Source organism: Lagenorhynchus albirostris, chromosome 10, assembly GCF_949774975.1.
Source record: "Lagenorhynchus albirostris chromosome 10, mLagAlb1.1, whole genome shotgun sequence".
In the NCBI taxonomy this organism is placed as follows: Eukaryota; Metazoa; Chordata; class Mammalia; order Artiodactyla; family Delphinidae; genus Lagenorhynchus; species Lagenorhynchus albirostris.
The window spans coordinates 47,519,210-47,543,516 of record NC_083104.1 but is presented as its reverse complement, the minus strand read 5'-3'; the positions used below and the strand labels follow the sequence as shown (position 1 = coordinate 47,543,516).

The 24,307-nt window shown below is 50.7% G+C and overlaps 1 protein-coding gene across 1 annotated transcript in view; it reads left to right on the top strand.

Moving 5' to 3' along the window:
- The window catches only part of XYLB (xylulokinase), a 43,659-nt gene that overhangs the window by 4,517 nt on the left and 14,835 nt on the right, over positions 1 to 24,307 (top strand). The window contains exons 4-15 of the mRNA XM_060162327.1: positions 1,767 to 1,847; positions 3,850 to 3,936; positions 4,576 to 4,704; positions 5,499 to 5,564; positions 7,260 to 7,332; positions 9,342 to 9,460; positions 12,473 to 12,554; positions 16,532 to 16,572; positions 17,157 to 17,272; positions 18,071 to 18,186; positions 18,839 to 18,912; positions 23,655 to 23,751. Coding sequence (XP_060018310.1) covers positions 1,767 to 1,847; positions 3,850 to 3,936; positions 4,576 to 4,704; positions 5,499 to 5,564; positions 7,260 to 7,332; positions 9,342 to 9,460; positions 12,473 to 12,554; positions 16,532 to 16,572; positions 17,157 to 17,272; positions 18,071 to 18,186; positions 18,839 to 18,912; positions 23,655 to 23,751 — 1,081 coding nt within the window. The remainder of the gene's footprint in view (positions 1 to 1,766; positions 1,848 to 3,849; positions 3,937 to 4,575; positions 4,705 to 5,498; positions 5,565 to 7,259; positions 7,333 to 9,341; positions 9,461 to 12,472; positions 12,555 to 16,531; positions 16,573 to 17,156; positions 17,273 to 18,070; positions 18,187 to 18,838; positions 18,913 to 23,654; positions 23,752 to 24,307) is intronic.

The window sequence follows — 24,307 nt, the reverse complement described above, 5'->3', positions numbered from 1 at the left end:
GTAAATACAGGGATTCCTGTCCCTCTCCTCTCCCAGCCCATCTTACCAGCAGACTTGGCGATTTGCTAGGAAGCCCAAAGGTGGCAGCCCATGAGAGCCTCTGTTGAGAGGTCCTCCTGAGGAAGTGGAATCTGCATTGCACTCAGCCTCAGTACTCCTGAGCTGAGAGGACTCACAGAGGGCTTCCAGGTTCTGAAGCCAGAGCAGCTGGAAAGTCCTGCCAGTGACCATCTTTAAAATGCCACAGAGCAAACGGTTCCCAAACACTCTGATTTCAGGCCCTGTGGCCATGCTTGAACCCTGAGATCCAAACATGCCCCTTGGGCTCTTCTCTTAGTGCTCAGTCGCCAGACTCTTTAACTCCAGGGGCAGAGGCCTTCAGAATGGTGGCTTGTGACCTGCCCAGTCAGGCTCAGATCCATCCCAAGCAGGCCTGCTCGCTCAGGACCAGCGAGAAAGGAAGATGCCTGTTGCCACATCCGGGTGACCCACGGGGCCACAGGGCCAGAGTGTGTGGACATCACAGGCAGGTATGATAGGAGCCAAGGGCTGCCTCATGGGCTGCAGGGGACCTGAGACCCTGAAACTAGAGGCCAGCCGAAGGCAGCACTGGATGTGTCTGGCCAAAGCTTTTTCAGTCCTCCAGTGCCTGTTTAACCGATTCCCTGTACTAACTTCTTTCTGTTAATGTAACAAGGATGATTTCTTTTTTATCGGCCTAACCCTGACTCATACTGGAGGACTGGGGGTAAAGGATGAACTTCCGCCGCACAGGCTGCCGGGGAAATACTTCAGGGGGCTGAGCCGGAGCACAGGGCAGTGGCAGTGGGGGTAACCGGCAAGAGTCGCTGTCTGGAGGTCCCACTGAGGATGTCAGGGGCTTCGGATGGGCCAAGGCCATAACTTGGGGAGGTGGCAAGTGAGTAGAGAGCCAGGCTTGGGGTTGGGACCAGGATAATTGCTACTCCTGAGGGGCCCCCAGAACTGGACCTGTTCTAGCTTTGCCAGTCCCTTCCCCAGCTCTGCCCCACTCCCTGCCTGAGGTTTGGCAAGCAGGGCCAAGTTGGCAGCCGCAGCCAGGAGAGCCCTCCCGGCATAGGATGGGGTTGGGAGGGTCAGGCCAAAGCTCCAGTGGCTTCTGTACCCTGAAGAAAACACAGCCTGGGATGCGTATCTAATTCCCGGGGAAGTGTCAAGCTCTGCTGGGTGGCACCATCCATCCCACACATGGGGTCTTGCCAGAAAGGCAGTTCCAACCAGACGGTGGAGGGGGAAATAGGGGGTTGGGACAAATGGTCACCATCTTTACCTCCTCCCTCCAACCTGTACTCCCGGACACAGGAGTCTGGGCCTGGAGCCCTGTTCTGATGGGAGCCTCTGCTTTGCTCTTTGCCTCTCCATTGCAGTGAAGTTATATCACTAATATGGTGGGTTGAAAATGCAGATAAAAGAAACCGGAATTTGAGCCACCTCGTTTTTGCTCTTCCTGCGTGCCTGGAAGTCACCGATTGGAGAAGCAAAATTTGAGGAGTGCTGGTTTCTGATTCCATTTATTTAAAATATTTTTAGCATAGCTCACTTTTTTGTTTGCTTGATGCCTACTTGTTTAATTGATGTATTTATTCTAGTGCTTCCAAATCCCGAGGCCTCAGTTCCTTCTCTGCCTCCGCTGGAAGGGCAGGCACTTACAGTCCAAATCAAGGCTTGTGTGTTAGCCTGGTTCCGTGGTTCAGGACAGTCACAGTGGATTCTGTGTTTCTTCTCAGGCTTTGGATATCATCTTGGAGAAGATGAAGGCTTCAGGCTTTGACTTCTCTCAAGTCCTCGCCTTGTCTGGGGCGGGCCAGGTTTGTTTGCTGCAGCCTCTGTCTATGGCATAAGGGCGTCTGTCTTGGGCAGCGGTGCAGGTGCTGAGGTGACAGCTTCCCTCGAGGGAAGTTGCTTGTTCTTGAAAGCCACAGCGCACATGTTGTTGCAGTGAAAATCCGTATAGCTGTTTCACCTTGGTGGATATATCACTTCCCTCCTTGCAAAAGGATTTGAGACAGTTTTTACAATTAAGCGTTATACAAAATAGGACACAGGGTGAGGAGGCACCGGATAGAGGTCCTCTAAGGGGAAGAGGAAGTATTTGACATGAATGTACTATGACTGTTTGAGGGCACAAAATTGCTTTTCTGTTTCTTGGAAGTAAAAACAAAGTCAGAAATCATGCTAATAATGATAGCAGTTTTAGTAGTAGAGATATTAGTAACAATGGAGCACTTAGTGTATGGCAGGTGCAGTACTGAGCATTTGACATGCACTAACTTAATCCATGTGCCGTAGGGTCAATGTGAATGTTAAATACATAGGACAGGGCAAAAAAACTTCAAGCTTTAGCTGCTTTTATTATCACTGCCATTTACACAGGGAAACAGAGGCACCAAGTGGTGATGTCACTTGCCCAAGGTCACATAGCTGCTAGGAGGAGTCAGGATTCAAGTCCAGTGTTATCCTCCGAATCACTTTGCTCCATGCTGGATTAGCGTGTCTTCACATCCTCATTAGAGAGCACTTACTGATGCTTCTGAAGATGCCTCTTCTTCCCCTGACCTAACAGGAGTGTATTGATTGTGTCCTTGTTACACTAAACAGAGTCCCTGGTGATCTTGTCCACATCTCTCACCGGAACCCCAGGCCTGGACACCCTCTCCCTCCCAGACATCCCCTCCGCCCCTTTGGCCGGGTGTCCCAGGAATACCCCAAACTTATCATGTCCCAGACTGAGCACACTGTCTTTCCCCCGATGTCCTCCTCCGGTGCCCTCTCTTGGGGAGTTCTCCTTCTCCACTGGGGCCATAACCCAGGTGTCATTCCTGACCCCTCCATCTTCCCACCCTTACATCCAGGGGGTCCCCTCGTGCTGCTGATTTGTACATGGCTCTTGAGTCTGCCCCTTCTTCTCCAACTCCGCCTCTGTTGCCCCAGGCCTAGTACCCATCATTTTTCTCTGGGCCTCTGCTTCTCCTCCCTTCCTCCAACCTACCTGCTCCATGACTCCCACAAGCCCTTTCATACATTCAGCCCTGGCCATGTCACTCCCCTGCCAATCCAGAGTTCTCACCACCCCAAGACAAACCCCAGCCTCCCCGAGCATGGATGTCAAGGCTCAGGCTGTCACCTCCCCGTCCAGTCCCTACTGCCCCCCGCCCCAGCCTCAGACCCCTTCCGTGCACCTGCCAGCCTCTCTCAGCTGTGGTTACTCTCTGCGTGGAGCACCTCCACCCTCAACTCCGGGATCCTTCCCTAATTATCACGTCCACTTCTACCCACCTGCACCCCCAGCTGGCTAGATGCCCCTCCCCTCCTCTGTGTTCCCACAGTCCTGCCACTGCACTTAATAGGGTTTTGTCCGTTTGTGTCCTTTTCCCTGACTCAACTCCAGTATCCTGCAGAGTAGCGACAATACTACCCTAGTCATCTGTCCCATGCCTGGCACGATCTGAGTGATCCATCAATGTTTGTTGAATGAATAATGGGTAAGTGAATGAATGAGTGAATGTCAGGTAATATTATGAGCAATATATTTAAGTACAGTTTTACAAAGCCACCAAAATCCAGACCGATAGTTCTTTCTTGGACCCTTCCTACAAGTTTTGAGGTGGACAGGGCAGAGTTCCTCCCCATATTATAGAAATGAAAGCCAAGTCTCATAAAGGTGTTGACCTCTGCGACTTACAAGTGGCGGGGCAGGCTTGGAGTCCAGTTCTTTGGCGTGTGGTCTGGGGTCTTTCTGGGTCTCCAGGAGGCTGACACAGGTGTGTGGCCACGGCCACGTGAACATGGGCTTGGGTTTTCCCTCGGCAGCAACATGGAAGCGTGTACTGGAAGGCTGGGGCCAGCCAGGTTCTGGCAAGCTTGTCACCGGACCTCCTGTTGCACGAGCAGCTGCAGGTAACTGGCCATGCTGTGGGAGTCTGAGAAACTTGTGTAGGGGGGAGAAGGGCCCCGAATCCTGTGGGCCCTGAAGCCTGGGGCTTTTGTGCATCGTCAAGGGTGTGGGAAGTTGGCTTGGGCAGCAGGCCTGTGAGCGTGGTCTTCCCTGCCTGCCTGCCACAGACATCCCTGCTGTCTGGACAGAGGCTCAGGTGCTAACAGCCCACATCACACTGGTCCCCTCCAGCCCAGCAGGACTCTGTTGCGAGTTCCCCCCTCAGGAATCTCCCCCTGGGACGTGATGCCTCCCGGTGATGCTGGGAAGGTAGGCTCTGGCGTCTCCTTTTCTCCCAGGCTCCACAGGCCCCCGCCAAGCTGCCCTTTGCTGCAGCTCTGGCCCTTCACCGCCCATCTCTGGTATTGGCCTGTGGTGCTCAGGTGTCCTCGCCAGAACCTTCCACCTTGAGCTTTCTGGGGAGAGACCCCGCTAGGCCGGGCCGAGGTTTGGACATGAAGGGCTTGCCCGTGGGTCTTCCAAGGTCACATCCAGGGAAGAGGCGTCCACAGCTGTTGTGATGGGCGTGACTGCCAGCGCCAGGGCGGCCCCCAGAGTCAGTGGGCGGAGCTCATGCCTGTGCCTCTGCCCCTTCTTTCCAGGCCTGTTTCTCCATCAGTGACTGCCCGGTGTGGATGGACTCCAGCACCACAGCCCAGTGCCGCCAGCTGGAGGCCACCGTGGGTGGGGCCCAGGCTCTCAGCTGCCTCACCGGGTCCCGCGCCTATGAGGTGGGTGACGCCCGCCACGGGCTGGGGACGGGCTGGGCCAGGAGGAAGGTCTGGTTGCTGGCTCTGGTGCCTTCTCCCTGGGTGTCTGGGAGGACACGGCTGGTGACCTGTGCCTGTGGGGATCACGTGAGGCTGTGTGGGTGCCACCCCTGTGGAGCCATTCTGAGCAAGGCCACGTGTGCCGCTCAGCGAGCACGGGCAGACCTCCTGTCGCGCCTCAGCCCTCCCAGGTCAGAGCTGACGTGTGACCCAGGCTGTGCTGTGTATGCGGGTGACGATGGCATCTCAGTTTCAGCCTCTTTAACCTGGAGATAAAAATAGCACTTACATTTTGGGTAGTTTGGGAGCTGAAAGGAGTCAGTGCTTGTAAGATGCTTAGTGCAGCTCCTGAGAAAGTAAAAAAAATAAGAGTGCCTCTTTCCTGTTGGCTTCATCCATGGTCCCACCCCATCCCCTAGGGTGGCTGCTATTGGCCGCTGGGGTAATTTGATACTCCCTGGGGCAGAGGTTTGGGGGATAGGACCAACCCCACTTGGGTTGCCTTAAGGAAGAAGAATGTGGGTGGGGATAATACCTGAGTTCCCTGCATGGGTGCCCTTGGTCAGAGCAGACACCCTCCTGTGTGAGGAGCGAGGTTATTACTAAGGATGCTCAGCAGATGTCAAACATTTCCAGATTTGAGGCCTTAAGCTCTCGTCATGCTAACTAATCTTCAGAGCGTGCTACACGAACTTTACGAAGTTGATCATTCCCTGTAGGATTTGGGTTTTTAAGAATTTACACTCTTTTTCCAGCGATTTACAGGAAACCAGATTGCAAAGCTTTACCAGCAGAACCCCGAGGCCTACTCACACACAGAGGTTGGTTGAACGTTCCTCTTTTTTTTTTTTTCTCTTTTTTTTTTTAAGATTTTTTTTTTTTTTGATGTGGACCATTTTTAAAGTCTTTTTTGAATTTGTTACAATATTGCTTCTGTTTCTAGTTTTTTGGCTGCGAGGCATGTGGGATCTTAGCTCCCCAACCAGGGATCGAACCCCCTGTATTGGAAGGCGAAGTCTTAACCACTGGACCGCCAGGGAAGTCCCTAAACATTCCTCTTTGATTGAAAGTCACAGTTGAATTCCTTTTATAACTTAGCATAAATAAATCTCATGTGCATGGGCTAAAAACATTGATTAGCAGACATTAAAGATGATATATATTCAATTTGCTTTTATTCTCATTGTCAGGCTTTTTCCAAAGAGGAGGGAAAGAACGGAATTGTGGGAAAGAGAATTCCGGGGCTCTCCTGACCAGAAAGGTGGAGGTCAGGGTCAGGGTGGGAGCAGGGGGACTGGTGGCTTCCTGGGACCACCTGAGTAGGAGATCTGGGTGCCCTTAGGCTCTGTCTGCTCAATTTCTGTGGTTAATGCAGGATGGTTACCTGCATTTGATTGGTGTGGGGTCATTGTTTTCTTAGGAAATTTGTAAGGCTGGACCAATGTCTCCAGCTGTGGCCCTCCAACCAGAGCCAGGAACCCAGGTTCATTCCTTGGTCCACAGTTGCTGAAAGCCAGCACTTAATGCTGCCTGAGAAGCAGCTCAACATCGTGGCTAGTGATTTTTCTCTCTGAGTAATTAGAAAATGATCAGCTTGTGTTAAACCAAATTGCCTTTTAAACCTTGGACGTTAACGTGCAGTTTCTAATTTAGTGATTCAAGGTTCCACATTACTGGGCAGCTTTAGCCGTTAATGAAGGTTTTGGGGGGAGGGGGTGATACAAATTCTCTGAATTCTATGTGTGGAACAAAGGTGGCCCAACTGGGGACAGGAGGTGATGGCATTCTCTCCCCCGGTCCAAGGGCCCGTGATTCCCACGTGGAAGCAGAGACCCTCAGGGTGACGTTTAGAATCCATTATCAGTTCCTCCCGTTCATGTTTGGCGCCTCTGGCTTCTGAGGGGCCGGCTTTCCCTTCTCATTCTGAACCCCTGAGACTGTGTTTGTTGTTTCTGAATCCTGTGGCGACGCAGCCCACTTCCTCTGTGACTAGATATAAAGACCACAGACATGGAGGAGGGAAATCAGGGCACCACACTCCCTGGCATATGGATTCTGGGTGAAAACCTGCTTCCCTAAGCGTGGCTTTTTTATCAGGTTTTGTAGTTGGTTGGTTTGTTGTTGGTTTTTATTTGTGGCAGTGCCTCGCAGCTTGCAGGATCTTAGTTCCCTGACCAGGGATCAAGCCCAGACCCCAGGCAGTGAAAACCCGGAATCCTTCCCACCAGGGAACTCCCTTTTTTTTTTTTTTTCGTTTTGAACTTGACGGTTTTATGGCTTGTCAGAAACTGCAGAGCAAGGGGCTTTCCTGAGGAGTCACTTCTTGGTGTTCCAGCCACTCAAAATGCCCTGAAGGACTGAGGGATACTCAGTCCCTCACATTGCTGGGGCATCGTGCCCGAAATTTCTACCTCCCTCCCCAGTATAAAACTCTTGTCCTGTTGTGTGTGTGTCAGAAGCAGTCAGTTGTTGATGGAAGTGAGTCATAAATCTCACTGTGTTTCTCTCTTCTGCAGAGAATTTCCTTGGTCAGTAGTTTTGCTGCTTCTCTGTTCCTTGGGTCTCACTCTCCTATTGACTACAGTGACGGTAAGTCTTCAGCGTCCATGGTGTGGGTCTGTTTAGCGGGCGTGCGGGCAGCCTGAGCCCCATGCACCCGCGTGGGTGCCAGTCTTCCAGCCCTACCGTCTGTTGCCAAGAAGGGAGTGTATTATCTTTTGCGGTGTAACAAATGGCCCCAGCGCTTAGCAGCTGAGAGTCATAAATGTTTATTATCTCACAGAGTTTCTGAAGGTCAGTAATCAGGGAGGGGCTTCTCTGGATGGTTCTGGCCTAGGGTCTCTTAGGAGGTGGCACTCAAGCTGGCCGCCAGCGCTGCGGTCACTTAAAGGCTTGACTGGGGCTGGAGGATCCACTTCCAGGCCACGCACGTGACCGTGGGCCAGAGGCCTCAGTTCCTTGCCACGTGAGCCCCTCCCCCATATGGGAGCTGGATTCACCCCAAGCGAGGGGTGAGAGGAGACAGCGGCCAAGCAGAAGCTGCAGAGTCTTTCACATGATCTTGGGAGTGATGTACATCCCTGTCCCTGGTCACACAGGCCTACGGGAACAGGGAGAGGGGACCTCAACGGTGTGAACACTAGGGGATGAGTAGGGATCATCTTGGAGCCTGGCTCCCACAAGGAGTAACTTATTGAAGTTTTTGTCCACATTTGGGGAACTCATGAGAGTGGTGAGCTTCTGGAATCAAAACCCTAACAAAAATAAATGCAGATACTATGTATAAAACAGATAACTAATGAGAACCTTCTGTTTAGCACAGGGAACTCTACTCAGTGCTCTGTGGTGACCTAAATGATCAGGAAATCCAAAAAAGAGGGGATATGTGTATATGTATGGCTGATTCACTGTGCTGAACGGTAGAAACTAACACAACATTGTAAAGCAACTATACTCTGATAAATAAACAAACAAACAAATAAATAAATGCAAACGATGCCAGTGGAGAAGGAGAGCTGGGAGGAGGTTGCTGAAGGAGCTCTTGGGTGAGACTAGCATGGAGAGAGGAGAATGCAGAGCAAGAGTCCTGGCCTGGGAGGGTGGCCTCAGAAGAGCCTCGAGTCGCTCCGAGTCTCCGGGAGCTCAGCTGAAGTGTGTGAGTGCTGTCGTGTACCAGACGCTAGTCTAGTTTTCAGGGCACGGAGGGTGACTAAGGAACGGTCCCGAAGCTTCACTCACAATCTGGAGAAGAAAAGCTTCATCCCACACAGGAACCCAGCTCCTTGGAGCTCAGACCAGCAGAGCCCTACCCGTGGAATAGCCTGTATCCACCTGTGTCCTCCACACTCACCCCAGCCAGCCTCTAAGTGCTGCTGGGGAACGTTACGTTGTTGCACTAGACATTCCTGAGCTTCAGCCTCAGCTGGGTCTCCACCCACTCCCCTGTGTCCAGAAGTCACCTCTTCATTTACCAGCAGTCTGACCATCTCACATGGGCACGGGGCTCTAGCAGCACCCAGCCCACCTGCCTGCCTCCACCTGGGCCCATAGAGGAGGAGGGCTGTCCACCTGAGCTCTGGGTTCTCCCCCCTCCCCATCCTCAGGAGAACCTTGGGAGAAGTAGATCGTTTTAGGGAAGACTTAGCGGATCTTAGTGACGAGCATGAGGAAGTTTAGAGGCGTCCGAGAGCTTTCCTCAGAAAGTTAGATGTGATTGGGAAATCCCTGAGAGCTGACCCACATCAGTGCCAGGGCTGCCTCTAGCCTTGAACCCCAGGGGACACGCAGAGCCATCCTAGGTGACATTGGTGGGAGCTCCCCTCCCTCAGCCAGGTCTTAGAGCAATGGATTTCCAGGCTAACTGTGGGATTTAAGCCCGTGAGGAATGTTTGGGGGGGTGGAGGCATGTGTTTCTAAGGGCCCTGCTGACCTCTGGCTCTCTGGTTCCAGAGTTACCCAGGCACGTTGTATACGTTCCATCGGGAAAGAGCTCCAGGTATACGTTTGCTGCAAGAATGATCCACTCTCGGCCAGATTTGTGCATTTTTACAGAAGGTCCCTTTCTGAGATTTCTCTTTCTTGTTTCCTTCCTTCCTTAGGTTCTGGAATGAACTTGTTGCGGATCCAGGACAAAGTCTGGTCGCAGGCTTGCCTTGGTGCCTGTGCACCTCATCTAGAAGAGAAGCTCGGCCTGCCGGTGCCGTCATGCTCGGTTGTGGTAGGTTCCCTGCCCAGTGACGCGGCTCACTGGAGAGCTGGCAGCTACTGGGGAAGCTGTGTAGTATACACACACACACACACACACACACACACACACACACACACATCCATCCATTTACACACGGGCACACACACATGTGACTTTGTCTAGTACAAGATAAGTATTTGACGTGATTCAGAGCAAAATGTCTGTTTCAGTGTCTTGTACTCAGGTGCAATAACTACATCAAAGTAAAAAGCTTCTACACAGCAAAGGAAACGGTCAACAAAGTGAAAAGGCAACCTATCAAATGAGAGAAAATATTTGCAAACTATATATCTGATAAAGGGTTAATATCCAATACATATATAAAGAACTCATACAACTTAACAGCAAAAAACTAAACAATTCAATTAAAAAGCTTTAACCAGGGACTTCCTTGGTGGTGCAGTGGTTAAGAATCCAACTGCCAATGCAGGGAACATGGGTTTGAGCCCTGGTCCCAGAGATCCCACATGCCGCAGAGCAACTAAGGCCGTGCACCACAACTACTGAGCCTGTGCTCTAGAGCCCGCGAGCCACAACTACTGAGCCCGCAAGCCACAACTGCTGAGCCTGCGTGCCACAACTACTGAAGCCCGCACTCCTAGAGCCTGTGCTCTGCAGCAAGAGAAGCCACCACAACGAGAAGCCCATGCACTGCAACAAAGAGTAGCCCCCACTCGCCGCAATTAGAGAAAGCCCGTGTGCAGCAACAAAGACCCAATGCAGCCCAAAATAAATAAATAAATAAATTTATTAAAAACAAAAAACCTTTAACCATCAGTGTGGCACCCACATTCGGAATAGACACTGACTGTCCACGCCCTGGTTTCCCCTAGTTGGCCGGCTAAGTTCTTGGTTGGGCCCTGCACTCGGCCCTTTGGCGGGGAGCATGTGCCCCACAGCCAGAGCAAGCAGAACCCCTGGGTGGTGCAGAGCGTTGGCTGCGAAGGAAGGACAAGGGCCCCTGAGTCCCGGGGAGAGTCACAGAGCTGGGAGGGGTGGGCCACCAGGAGAACCAGGCTATCACGAGTGCCTCACTCCTCACGTGTGGAGTCCCAACCACAGAAGCCCTTTCTGAGATGAACAGTGACCTGCTGAAAACAGCCCTTGCCACCATGAGCAGAATCTCAAAGCCAAATCGTCATCATCCAGAGGGTGCCGTGAGGCCAGCGCACAGAGCTTAAGTTAAGGGTGTCCTGCCCTGTAGAAGCAGACAGTTCAGGACCCAGGCAGGCTGATGCACAGCAGAAAGAAAAAGGAAGGGCTAACAGAAAACAGCCAAGCCTCTGGGACTGGTATTCCACACACGGCTTTTAGTTTCAAGTGAGATGGAGAGCGGTGTTTTGTCCACGGCAACCGGCTTTGTTTGCCTTATGCCAGGAACGCATGCCTCCAAGAGGTAGCCCGTGCAGACACCAGCAGCTTGAGGAATGGAAAAGAACGGATGGTGAAAAGTGTATTTTCATTTGTAACATAGGTACCCACGTGATGGGGGGAAACAAGCAAAATCCATGTTTTCTGTCATCCCTTTTTCTGAAGGTGGTGCCCAAATGGCTTTCTCTCCTTTTCTGCAGGAAAATATTTGGAGATATAGTGTAGCAGATGCTTCCCACCTTGCATCCTCCCAGCCCACTTCTTTGCCAGCTGTTGTGGCTTCACGCAGGTGTCGCCTAGCAGAACCCTGCCTGAGCTGCATCTCATTTGCCTCACTTCTGCCCAGAGCCTTCTGGGACTCCACAGTTGTGCTCTGCCAGCCTGGAGGGTCAGGGAGTTAGTACCCCACGTGTGCCCTTCACTGGTGGGGAGCTACGGAGAGCTGCTCCCTGTTCCACCCCCAGGTGGACAGTCCCCCCCATGCATTTCATGCAGCTCCTCAGATGCAGCTCACAGCCATGACCAGCTCCACAGAGGACCCTGGGGTGGGCTTTCGCCCCTTTCCTGTTTCATTCTTCCCTGTCCCCTTCTCATTTCCTGGGGTTACTTCCCCAAATAAGCCACCTGCACAAGCCCTGACTCAGGCTCTGTTTTCTGAGGCAACAGAGGCCAAGACAATTATCTCCCAGGAGATGGATTTATTCTGATGTAAATCCGAAAGTTGGCTGGATGGAGTAAAATGTTCTTCCCAGACACCAGGAAATCCCACCATTTATTTTACACTTTTGGAACCAAGACAGGGAAAGGGGTTAAAATGCTTTCTTTTCATAACCGTGCCCTCTGAAGACTGTAGGTCTGTCCAGAAGTTATCCCTGCCCTCTGATCCCACAGGCGGTCTTGGAGGGGCCCTGAGAGCTGTGGTTCCTGGTGGAAGCCTTTCCTTGCTTTATTTTCTTTAGAACGTTGACCTCTGCACAAATGTGTCCAATGACTCTTAATCTGACTGATAGAGCGTGTGTGCAAGGCATTATCTACTTCTATGAGTTTGCTTAATGATTTCCTCCTGTTATTTCTTTATTTTTATTTTTATTTTATTTTACTTTTCTTGCGGTATGAGGGCCTCTCACTGCTGTGGCCTCTCCCGCTGCGGAGCACAGGCTCCGGATGTTCAGGCTCAGCGGCCATGGCTCACGGGCCCAGCCACTCCGCGGCACGTGGGATCTTCCCAGACTGGGGCACGAACCCACGTCCCCTGCATCGGCAGGCGGACTCTCAAACACTGCGCCACCAGGGAAGCCCTATTTCTTTATTTTTAATGCTACATCCATAATTTGGAGCTTACAGAGCAAGTCCACAATGGGAACTGGTCTGTTCTAGTTGCTTTGAATCTCAAAATTAAGTGGGCTTCAAGGCAGTGGGATGACCTCACGTGCGTGGTTGCAGCCCTGTGCTGGGCTCCTCTGGCGTTCTGTGAACAGGAGGGACGTCTCAGGTGTGATGCGACTGTAGGCCCCACCCAGGCCTGTGGCCTTCCTGTGGCCCGAGGTGTGGACAGTTGTGTCGAGCAGGTGGGGTTTGCCTCAGCAGAGCGTGCTTGCCTTCTCTCCTCAGGGGGCCATTTCTTCCTACTTCGTCCAGCGCTATGGGTTTCCTCCAGGATGCAAAGTGGTGGCCTTCACTGGGGACAACCCAGGTGAGTACCTCAGGGGATTTCACCCTCCCAGTAGCCCGCCTTGGTCCTTGTGGGACACTGGAGAATGCCAGCCGGCTTCTTGGGGCTTCTTGGGGAAGCCTGTCTGGGGCGGGCCCTCCCTCCCTTGGTGCCTGCCCTCCTGCTGGTCTGAACTCTCACGCCTTGTACCTGCCCCACCTTGGCTCTGACTCTGCCCACAAGAGCCACTGAGTGCTGCACCTCCAGGTGAAAGAAACCTGATCAGCGATTGAGGAAGACAATGCCCACCCTCCCTCACCTGCCTTTTCTTTTCTTTTTTTTTTAGCAACAGCCATTAATTTTTATTAAATTTCTAATTTAAAACAAATATTTACAACATTATCAGTTTGGGAAAAGACAAACAGGAAAAATGAAGAAAAGCGATGAAAAGACAAATTCAAGGACAGAATAAATACAGCCTATTTACACGCCTGCCTGGCCCTGGTGGCTGCTGCCAGAGCGCCAGACCCTCAGCCTCAGAATTAGCAGCAGTTCAAAACCTCCTCCAGTTTCAACACGTCCAAGGGTGGGATTTTGCTCACCTGCCTTTTCTGTTCCAAGCTAAACATCTCAGTTCCCCCACCCCTTCCTCTGGGACCCAGCTTTGAGTCTCTGCCCCATCATTTGACCTACAGGTACGACTTCGTCCAAGCCCCTTGTCTCCTCTTCCTCCTTTTCTTCTCCTCTGGGGGTTCCTGAGGCCCCCCCTGGAGGGGCTGACAGGTCTCTAAAGAAAGGCCAAGTGGCCACAATGAGTACCACCAGACTGCTGCCCCTCACCCCACCTCTGCAGCCCTTTTCCTAATGGGCCACCAAATCAGGGTTGCTGGATAGAGTAAATACAAATACAGGACACCCAGTTAAACTTGAATTCAGAGGAAGGACAAATGATTAGGTAGGATGAGTATGTCCCAGGCAATGTTTGAATTTCAGATGACAAATGATTTTTCAGTGTAAGTGTGTCCCAAATATTGTTTCTCTGACCTTGAAATGTGACTGAGCGTCTTATATTTTATCTGGCAACTCTACCCCAAGTTGCCATCCGAAGCAGCCATTCCTTCTCTAAGGAAGTGAGTCTCAGGTACACATGGAAGGGTGTGGTGGAGGCCGGGGTCTGACTTCAGCCCTTCTCCTGGCTTCCACACCCGTGAGCCTCCCTGTACTTACTTCCTACGGGTTGTATAGATGAGGATGTGGACAGCAAAAATAAAATAAAAAGAGAGAGGCACACGCATCTAGGAGTGGAGCTGTGTGCCTGGAAATGGGCTGACGGTCTTGTTAAAATTCATTCATCATCATCATCATGATTTTATGTGCCGTATTTTCTGCAGTATCTATGTGTTTTTTTGTGCCCGGGAAAAAACATTTAAGTCACCGTTACTACTGTTTCTGCCACCACTCTGAGTAACACTCGTGGTGCTCCTAGGTCTGCTTTAGGCCTGTCTGCTTTGGAGCTGAGGGCACAGCGAGGATGTCCCCGCCACCCCTGTGGTTGCATCAGGGTCCTGGCTGTGCCTCCCTTCTGGGGTGGCCTCCACCCTGGCATCTGCAGGGAACCCCCAGGAGCCAGACGAGGGCCTCCCCGTCCCTGCACAGATTCTGTAGAACTTCACACGGAGTCCTGTTGTCAAGGCACAAACCCAAACTCAGAGCAGGTTTTGGAGGAGGGAGCCTCACGTTCCTGGTCTGAGGTGAGGTGAGACAGAGGCTGGTAGACAGTGGCCAGACTCCTGCAGGAGCAAGGCTTGAAGCCTGTCGCTCTGTCCCCTGGACGCCTGATGTGAGAGGAAGCTCCGGCCTGCGGTGGGCATGTTCTGGTGCCCTGGCTCCTGGAGGGTGCCAGGCCCCAGTTCCTCTCTGCCCTAAAAGCTGAGTCACCCTCAGAAAGGAACAGATGGTGCACAAGCACCGATTCAGGACAGTTCTATGCTTTGTGGGCCACGTTTGTTTGCCTTTCAAAACGAAAGTAACTTCATCAAGTCTCGTTAGAAACAAACGCATTGTTTTTTTATATTGGAGCATCGTTGATATACAATGTTGTGTGTCCAGCAAAGTGATTTAGTTATCCATATACATATATCTATTCTTTTCCAGATGGTTTTCTCATATAGGTTATTACAGAGTACTGAGTAGAGTTCTCTGTGCTAGACAGTAGGTCCTTGTTGATTGTTTTATATATATTAGTGTGTATATGTTAATCCCAACCTCCCAGTATTTCCCTCCCCCCTGCCCCCACCTTTCCCCTTTGGTAACCGTAAGTTTGTTTCCTAAGTTTCTGAGTCTGGTTAGAAAAATGTATATTCTTACACCTACTCTATCAGCTGGAAGAATGTCAGGGAGAATAATGGGCCTGCTTTTGAACCACAGAAGCATGAGCTTCTGGGCATGTTTCAGAGGGAACAACAAAGAAGCAGCTTCCTAAACCATCCTTTTGGACTGCGGTTTCAGGCTGAATGTTGGAGATACCAGGCAGGTAGCCCTCAGCCGGTCCCTCCCTAAATCTGACCTTCACTTTGCTGCTGCCTTAAGTAATGCATTAGTCTTATGCTTCTTTTTCTTATACACAAGGGATACCTCTTCATTGCAGAAAAAAATTTTAAGTACCGACAAACCAAAGGAAGGATGTAAAAAAAAATTATCCGTAATCTCTTAACCCAGAGATAACCACAGTTAAAATTTTTTTTTTTTTTGCGGTACGCGGGCCTCTCACCGCCGTGGCCTCCCCCGTTGCAGAGCACAGGCTCCGGACGCGCAGACCCAGTGGCCATGTCTCACGGGTCCAGCCGCTCCGTGGCATGTGGGATCCTCCCGGGCCGGGGCACGAACCTGCGTCCCCTGCATCGACAGGAGGACTCGCAACCACTGCGCCACCGGGGAAGCCCCACAGTTAAAATTTTGAGGGCTGTCCTTCCAACCTTCTTTTCCTATGCCCATAAATAAACAGTTTATTTTAACCAACCAAGGCAATATTTTTGTGCAACATCATTAGTGGTTGTTTAGGTTTCCATTGTCCTGGCATTTACTTTGCCAACGTCCCTCAGATGGAGCTGGGAGATGGAGGTAGGCGTGGCTTCTACCGTTTAGGCCATGCAAATATTATCTTGTCCCTTGTCCCTATAGCAGCAGTCCCCAACCCTTTTGGCACCGGGGACCAGTTTCATGGAAGACAGTTTTTCTGCGGACGGTGTGTGGGGGGGATGGATCAGGCGGTAACGCGAGCGATGGGGAGCGAGCGATGGGGAGCGGCAGATGAAGCTCCACTCTCGCCTGCCCGCCACTCACCTCCTGCTGTGTGGACCGGTAGGGGGTTGGGGACCCCTGCGGCCTATAGGATAAGCTCTCAGAGGTAGGATTCCTGAATCCAGGGCTCTGGCACTCTGCTGATCGTACCTCAGCAGCAGTGTTTGAGTACACCTGTTCCTGCCCACATTTCTCCTTCATTCATTCATTCACTCAACGTTTAGGCCTGCTGCTACATGGCAGACCTTTCAGTTCCAGGGTGTATCAGTGAGGAAGGCAGATAAACATCATGGTCATGGGCCTCACATAAAGGGGACAGTCAACATTACCTTGCCCCTTTCCATACCACTGAGGTGGGGGAAAGCCTCTCACTCCGGCCTCGCCTTTGTCTTTCTCCGCCGTGTGTATCCTGGTGTCTTGACTTGGCCCCCTTGGTCCTCTGCACTCCTGGGAGTGCCTAACAGTGGGTGGGGAGTTTGGACCCCTTTAGATGAGGTTTCTGAGTCCAAATCAGAGGCCCTGACCACAGAGACTCCACCCTGTAGCCCTTGGGGCGTCCTGAGCCCTTGCCTCACCCTGTTCCTGCATCTTCCTTAGCTTGTGGACTGGGGTGGGAGATGGGGGCTGCACTCCCATCTGGCCGGGTGGGGGGGTGACTGGTTTGCTCTATGGCTCTCATGTGACCTCCTGCTAACCACAGGCTCCCCTCCCGTTCTCAGCGTCGCTGGCAGGCATGAGGCTGGAGGAAGGTGACATTGCGGTAAGGTGACCACTCCCTCCCTCAGGCAGGGTCAGCTTTCTGCCCCAGGGGACGAGGGTGCTGGGTCTCAGCAGCATCTTTGCTGCCTATCAGAGGGACTTCCAGGGTCAAAAGGCAGCTGAGGGAGAGGATAGGGAGACCCAGGCCCCAGGACCTGCCCACAGGTCCTCTCTTAGAAGGTCAGTTGCCTTTGCTGAGCAGACAGGTCCCCTGCCTGCCTTGACAGTGGCCGGTCGTGGTGAGCACAGTGGCAGAAGGGTCAGACCTCGGGCTAGAGGACTGTGAGCTCCCTAAGCGATGACGACATAACCCAGACCCTTCTGCTTCTAGGGGGAAACCCGTTGTCACCCGAACCACGAGTTAGAGGTAGTTGTAGTAAGTTCTAGAGAATCGGCCCGCAGGATCCATGGGAGCCTGAATCTGGGGAGCTGACTTTGGACTTTGGTGTGGGAGGGTCAACAGAGGTTTCTCTGAGGAGGTGGCGTTTAATCCGAGGTCTGCAGCCTGAGGAGTGAAGCGATGGGGGTCAGGGCGCGTGGAGCTGGCGAGACGGAGCCGCTTCACCTCTGCCCGTCTGTCTGCAGGTCAGCCTGGGCACCAGCGACACCCTGTTTCTCTGGCTCCAGGAGCCCACGCCCACCCTGGAAGGCCACATCTTCTGCAACCCGGTTGACCCCCAGCACTACATGGCGCTCCTGTGGTAGGTGGGGTGGGGCGGAGGAGGTGCGGGCAGGTCTGGCACCATGTGGAGCCCCCCAGGTCGTTCCACTCACTGCGCAGGCTCTGGGGGCAGCTGAGACCCCAGGGACTCACTGGGTCTTGCTGAGAACAGAGCTGGGTGGGGAAGCACCCAGGACCTGAAGTCTCTCCCAAACCCAGATACAGATCCCATCCCCAACACCTGTATCCTGTGTGGCCTGAGGCAGACCCCGTAGCATATCTGAGCCACACTTTGCTCATAAAATGCGGAGAATAAGAGGTTTACTTCATAGTGTTGTTACGCTATGTCTGGCACATGGTGGACCTTCAACCAATGGTAGCAAGGACATCCTGCTTCCTGACAGTTCTCATGGAAGGGGTCTGTTTTGCACCCTCCAAACAGGCATTTGGGGACCTGCTGGAAGCTACTAAGGGAGAGTTTTTGGCCTTGAAATTCCAAGAACCACTGGAGAATAAGTAGGTCTAGTAAATCTGGCCAGCCCTGCCCCTTGTCCAGGTGGTACAACGTGCTGAAACCACAGCTGTGTCTCTCCCTGGGGCTTCTTTGTGGCAACCTCCCCTGTAAACAGAGCCCACGACAAGGGCATTTCCTGGTGACTCCCAGGAACATGCGCTGGGTCTGATACCTGAGGAGGAACCTCAGATCCCTGCTGTGCACTGGCTGGGGTTGTGGTCCAGCCTGACCTGCAGCCCCTCTACCTGGGACTCTTCACCAAAGCCCGTGGGTCCAGTCAGCAAGCCCCAGGTCCCTCCCTCAGGGTTGTGTGCACTTCTGCAGCTTTAAAAACGGCTCCCTCATGAGAGAGAAGATCCGCGATGAGTTGGCTTCCAGTTCCTGGAGCGAGTTCTCTAAGGCGCTGCAGTCCACAGAGATGGGGAACAGCGGAAACCTGGGTAGGCTGTTTGGGGATGCCTGGGTCTGTGAAGGGGCAGCAGCTGCTGCGGGGAGGGGCAGGGCCAGGGAGAAGCCAAGGGGAGCCCTGACTGTCTGCACTTCTGCTCCATGGCCCTTAAAACTAGCGTGAGACCCCATGATCTGAGTGAGGTGGGGAGTGGCAGATCAGGCCAGAGCTGCATCTTCTGTGCCCCTCGAAGCCCCTGGTGACAGCATCAGAGATGGCAGCCACAGTGCCTACTCTGCCCTGGTGCATGCCCACATGCAGCTTTCTGCCCCAGACACGAGGTCTTGTTGGGAAAAGTGCCCGGCATTGGGGCAGGCCTTTTGAGCAGGGAGGGGATGTGCCTCCCTTGGTCAAACCCATGCTGGTATTTTAGGGTTAGTTGGACAGCTAGCTGTCTCCTGGCCTGGGCGGCCACATGAGAGCTGGAAGAGCTGTCTCCACGAAAAGCTAGCCTAGGCCTTTCCATTTGCCCTCCGTCCTGCTGGAGAGAAGGACCTGAGACTATTCACAGGTCTCCAGGGGATAGGGGGTCCCGGGGAACAGGGATATAGGGTCATTTCACCCTGCTTTTTTCTAAGGCTATTGAGAAGCTGATCTTTTGTTTTTGACCACTGACAACTAATCTCTTCCTGGTCTTGTTTCAGGTTTTTATTTTGATGTAATGGAGATCACCCCTGAAATTATTGGGCGTCATAGGTTTAGTGCAGAAAACCATGAGGTACGTGTGTTATTGGTATTGGAGCTACAGTGGCTCCATTGTTGACTATTTAACGAATGCCTATCAAATTATGCTAGTTTTAGGGACCTCATTCATTTACTCAGCCATTGATAAAACAAGTATTTAACATTTTTTTTCTTTAAATTGAAATATTGTGGATTTACAATATTGTGTTAGCTTCAGATGTACAGCAAAATGATTCAGTTCTTTTTCAGATTATATTCCATCATAAATTATTACAAGATATTGAATATAATTCCCTGTGCTACACTGTAAATCCTTGTTGCTTATCTATTTTATGTATAGTAAGTAGTTTGTATCTAATCCCATACTCTTAATTTGCCACCACCCTCCCCCACCAGTAACCATTAGTTTGTTTTCTATGTCTGCAAGTCTGTTTCTGTTTTGTATATAGATTCATTTGTATTTTTAGATTCCTCATATAAATGATATCATATGATATTTATCTTTCTCTGACTTACTTCACTAAGTATACCACTCTCTAGGTCCATCCATGTTGCTGCAAATGGCAACATTTCATTCTTTTTTATGGCTAATACTCTGTTGTATAGGGACCTACCTGGGTCCAGTGGTTAAGACTCTCGGTTTCCAATGCAGTTGTGCATGGGTTCGATCCTTGGTTGGGGAATAAGATCCCATATGCCGTGTGGCGTGGCCAAAAGATATTTTTAAAAATATATATTCTGTTGTATATATACAATATCTTCTTAAGCCAGTCATCTGCTGATGGGCACTTGGGTTGTTTCCATGTCTTGGCTGTTGTAAATAATGCTGCTGTGAACGTTGGGGCTTCACGTATTTTTTCCAATTAGGGTTTTCCCTGATATATGCCCAGGAGTGGGATTGCTGGATCATATGGTAGCTCTAAGGACCCTCCATACTGTTCTTCATAGTGGCTGCACCAATTTACATTCCCAGCAACAGTAGGAGGATTCCCTTTTCTCCACACCCTCTCTAGCATTTATTATTTGTTGACTTTTTGATGATGGCCATTCTGACTGGTGTGATAATTAGTGATGTTGAGCATCTTTTCATGTGTCTGTTGGCCATTTGTATGTATTCTTTGGAAAAATGCCTATTTAGGTCTTCTACACATTTTTTGATTGGGTGTTTTTTCAATATTGAGTTGTATGAGCTGTTTGTATATTAACCTCTTGTCAGTCTCATCATCTGTAAATATTTTCTCCCAGTCCACAGGTTGTCATTTCATTTTGTTGATGGTTTTCTGTGCTGTGCAAAAGCTTTTAAGTTTGATTAGATCCCCTTTGTTTATTTTTGCTTTTATTTCTTTTGCTTTGGGAGACTGAGCTGAGAAAACATTGGTATGATTTATGTCAGAGAATATTTTGCCTATGTTCTCTTCTAGGAGTTTTATGGTGTCATGTCTTATATTTAGGTCTGTAAGCCATTTTGAGTTTATTTTTGTGTATGGTGTGAGGCAGTGTTCTAACTTCATTGATTTACATATGGCTGTCTAGCTTTCCCAACACCACTTGTTGAAGAGACTATCTTTTCTCCATTGTATATTCTTGCCTCATTTGTCATGGATTAATTTACTGTAGGTGAGTGGGTTTATTTCTGGGCTCGCTATTCTGTTGCATTGATCTATATGTCTGTTTTTGTGCCAATACCATGCTCTTTTACTGTAGCTTTGTAGTATAGTCTGAAGTCCGGAAGGGTTATGCTTCCAGCCTTGTTCTTTTTCCTCAAAATTGCTTTGGCAATTTTGGGTGTTTTGTGGTTCCATATAAATTTTAAGACTGTTCTAGTTTTGTGAAAAGATGTCATGGGTATTTTGATAGAGATTGCATTAAATCTGTAGATTGCTTTGGGTAGTATGGCCATTTCAACAATATTAATTCTTCCAATCCAAAAGCATGGGTGGGATATCTTTCCATTTCTTTGAATCATCTTCAGTTTCCTTTAGTAATGTTTTATAGTTCTCAGCATATAGGTCTTTAAGCTCCTTGGTTAAATTTATTCCTAGGTTCTATTTTTTATGCCATTTTAAACGGGATTGTTTGTTTACTTTCTCTTTCTGATATTTCATTATTAGTGTAGCAGATTTCTATGTATTAATCTTGTATCCTGGGACTTCCCTGGTGGTCCAGTGGCTAAGACTCCTCGCTCCCAATGCAGGGGGCCCAGGTTTGATCCCTGGTCAGGGAACTAGATTCCACATGCCGCAACTAAAGATCCTGCACGCAGCAATGAAGATCCTGTGTGCTGCCGAAAAAAAAAAACCCAAAAACAAACAAACTTGTATCCTGCTACCATGCTGAATTCATTTATTAGTTCTAATAGTTTTTTTTTTTGGTTTTTTTTGCTTTTTTTTTTGCGGTACACGGGCCTCTCACTGTTGTGGCCTCTTCCGTTGCGGAGCACAGGCTCCAGACGTGCAGGCTCGGCGGCCATGGCTCACGGGCCCAGCCACTCCGCAGCATGTGGGATCTTCCCAGACCGGGGCACGAACCCGTGTCCCCTGCATCGGCAGGCGGACTCTCAACCACTGCGCCACCAGGGAAGCCCATAGTTCTAATAGTTTTTGTGTGGAGACTTTAGGGTTCTCTATATAAATTATCATGTCATCTGCAAATAGTGACAGTTTTATCTCTTCCCTCCAGTTTTATTTCTTTTTCTTTTCTGATTGCTGTGGCTAGGACTTCCAATACTATGTTGAATAGAAGTAGTGAGAGTGGGCATCCTTATCTTGTTCCTGAATTTAGTGGGAAGGCTTTCACCTTTTCACTGTTGAGTATTATGTTGACTGTGGGTTTGTCATAATAAAACAATACTGTTGATGTGCTAGGGTGCACTCTAAATGCTGGGGCATCAGCAAGATATAAGACAGACGCTGTACTTTCTCACAAAGAGGAGTGTGGAACACCTAAGTGTTCTCCCTGAGCTAACGTGTGCTCCCACGGATTGTCATTAAGCATCTTGGAGCCTGTTTCCTTGGCGAGCCTTATCCTACACCTCCCATCGCCAGATGATGAATTTCCTCCTGATTGAAAGAGCCTCTGGCACAGGAGACACTAACATTTGCTGACGTTTATCGAGCACAGTTTAGTTCCAGGCACTATGTATGTGGGTTTCTTTATCTTCCTCATTTACCTCTCAGAGCAACTCTGCGAATTAGGTATTTTCATCCCCTTTACAGATGGAGAAACTGAATATCTCACCCAAGGCACCAGGGCCTAGGTGGTGGAGGTGGTCAAACCCAGTCCTTTCTGGCCCTAAAGCCGCTATTTTATTTGCCCTCCACCACGCAACCTTTCCCAGGAGGGATTTGGTTGATACTTGCTGCTTGGAATTGACTTTTCTGTGAGATGGTTACCAGAGTCATCACCACATTTTGGATTGGACCTGAGAGACTTTTCTGACCCTAAAAGGTGTCTGGGGAATTTCAGTAAGTCACTCTGTCTAATCAGTGTAACAGAGTTGGTGTTGGATTATATGCCGATGATGGTATTACGTATTGTATTGTAGATGGAAAGCTTTGTCTAAAGTATAGGGAGTTCATCTCAGTCTTCTGGTGGGGGTCAGTTTGGTTTCTGTTCTCTTTTGTGTAAATCTGTCTGGGTTTATCAAGAAGGGAGTTTTCTTCGTTCGTTTCTTCAATCAACAGATATGTATGATTGGTGCAAACAAGACAAACAGGGTCCCTGCTCCACGGAGCCCAGTGTCTAGGAGGATGTAAACAGGTGAACGAACACACACACGATTACGGTGTGTGATGTGGCTCAGACGGGAAGGAACAAAGCGACGAAGGGGAAAGCAGGGCATGTGTCAGGGACTTGCCTTGGATAGGGTGACCAGGTGGGCCTCCCTGAGGAGGTGGCCTTTAGGTGCAGACTTGAAGGATGAGAGGGTTCCCACATGGGAAGCTTGGGCGGAGTCCTGGCAGAGGGAGAAGCTTAGGAACTGAAAGCAGGTGAGTTGGGTTGGAGCAGTTCCTGAGGGAGGGAGCGGTGGCGTCAGTCACTGGTCTCAGGGGCTGGGGAGCAGGGTGAGGCTGGAGTTGGTGCCATTCAGCTTTAGCTGGAAGGGCAAAGGGCGCGCCACAGTGGTGGGTTCTCAGCACAAGATCTCCCTTCATGAGCATCAGCTACATTGACCAGGCTCTGCTGTCTGCTTTTTAACAACCCTGAAACGTAGGTGCTCCCATTACCTCAGTTCTGTTAACAAAGAAAATGAGAGACTCAAGAGAGAGGAGGTATGGGGATATATGTATATGTATAGCTGATTCGCTTTGTTATAAAGCAGAAACTGACACACCACTGTAAACAATTATAGTCCAATAAAGGTGTTAAAAAAAAAAAAGAAAGAAAATGAGGCTCAATAAGATTTATATTAACTTATTCAAGGTCATAGAGCTGAATGGCAGAGGCAGAACTGGAACCCTCGGCAGCCTGAAACTGAGCTCTCCCATCCTCTGACTCCCCAAAGTGATACACGCGTGAGGCCGTGAGCACGTGTGTGTGCGTGCGAGTGTGTGACAAACAAGTTAGTGGTTCAAGAGCACAACTATGGGTGAGCTCCAGTGGAGGCCTGAGTCATGAGCTCTGAATCTGGGCTACTGTTAAAAAGACACCACACACACGCATACACCACATATATACGCACCACACACACACACACACACACACACACACACACACACACACACAGTGAGTGGACAATGAGAGTCCTTCACTCTGCCCACTTTCTCCTGGAATCAGGTCTCAGCGTTCCCCTGGGGCGTGGAGATTCGAGCACTGATCGAAGGACAGTTCATGGCCAAGAAGATCCATGCCGAGGGCCTGGGCTATCGAGTCAGTAAGTGAGCTGCTGGCGGGCTGTGTGCTGGGGTGGGCGCTAAGGGTTCTGCTCCTACCCTGAGGTGCTTGAGGCCCTTCCTGGGCTTCAGGCCAGGCCTAGTGGACACTGTCTGTTAAGGCTCCATTACACGGGCCCTGTTTGCGCAGGAGGGACGTGGAGCCTGGCTCCTGGTGGTGGGGTGAGAAAGCGATCAACTGGCACTGTGGACAGGCATAGACTAGGGGGCAGGTTGTTCCTGCATCTCTGCTGCGTCCCCAGGAGCCTCACCTCCTTGGCCAGGAGCTATAGGACTTGGGAGATCTTTCTGTAACCCTACGCTCCAACCTGCAGACTAAATGTCCTAAGCTCTGGATCCCGAGGACACGGGCAACGCAGGTGGGAAAGGTCTGGGCTGGGGCCATCACTGGACCTTCACCTTCTAGCCTGGGCAGGCCCCATCTGCCTGTGGGGCACAGCTCTGGACATTTCAGCTTCAACAGGGAAGAGAGGGGATGTAGAACCACTGTCAGAACTGAGAGCCCTGCAATGGAGAGGGCAGAACCAGGGCCAGGGG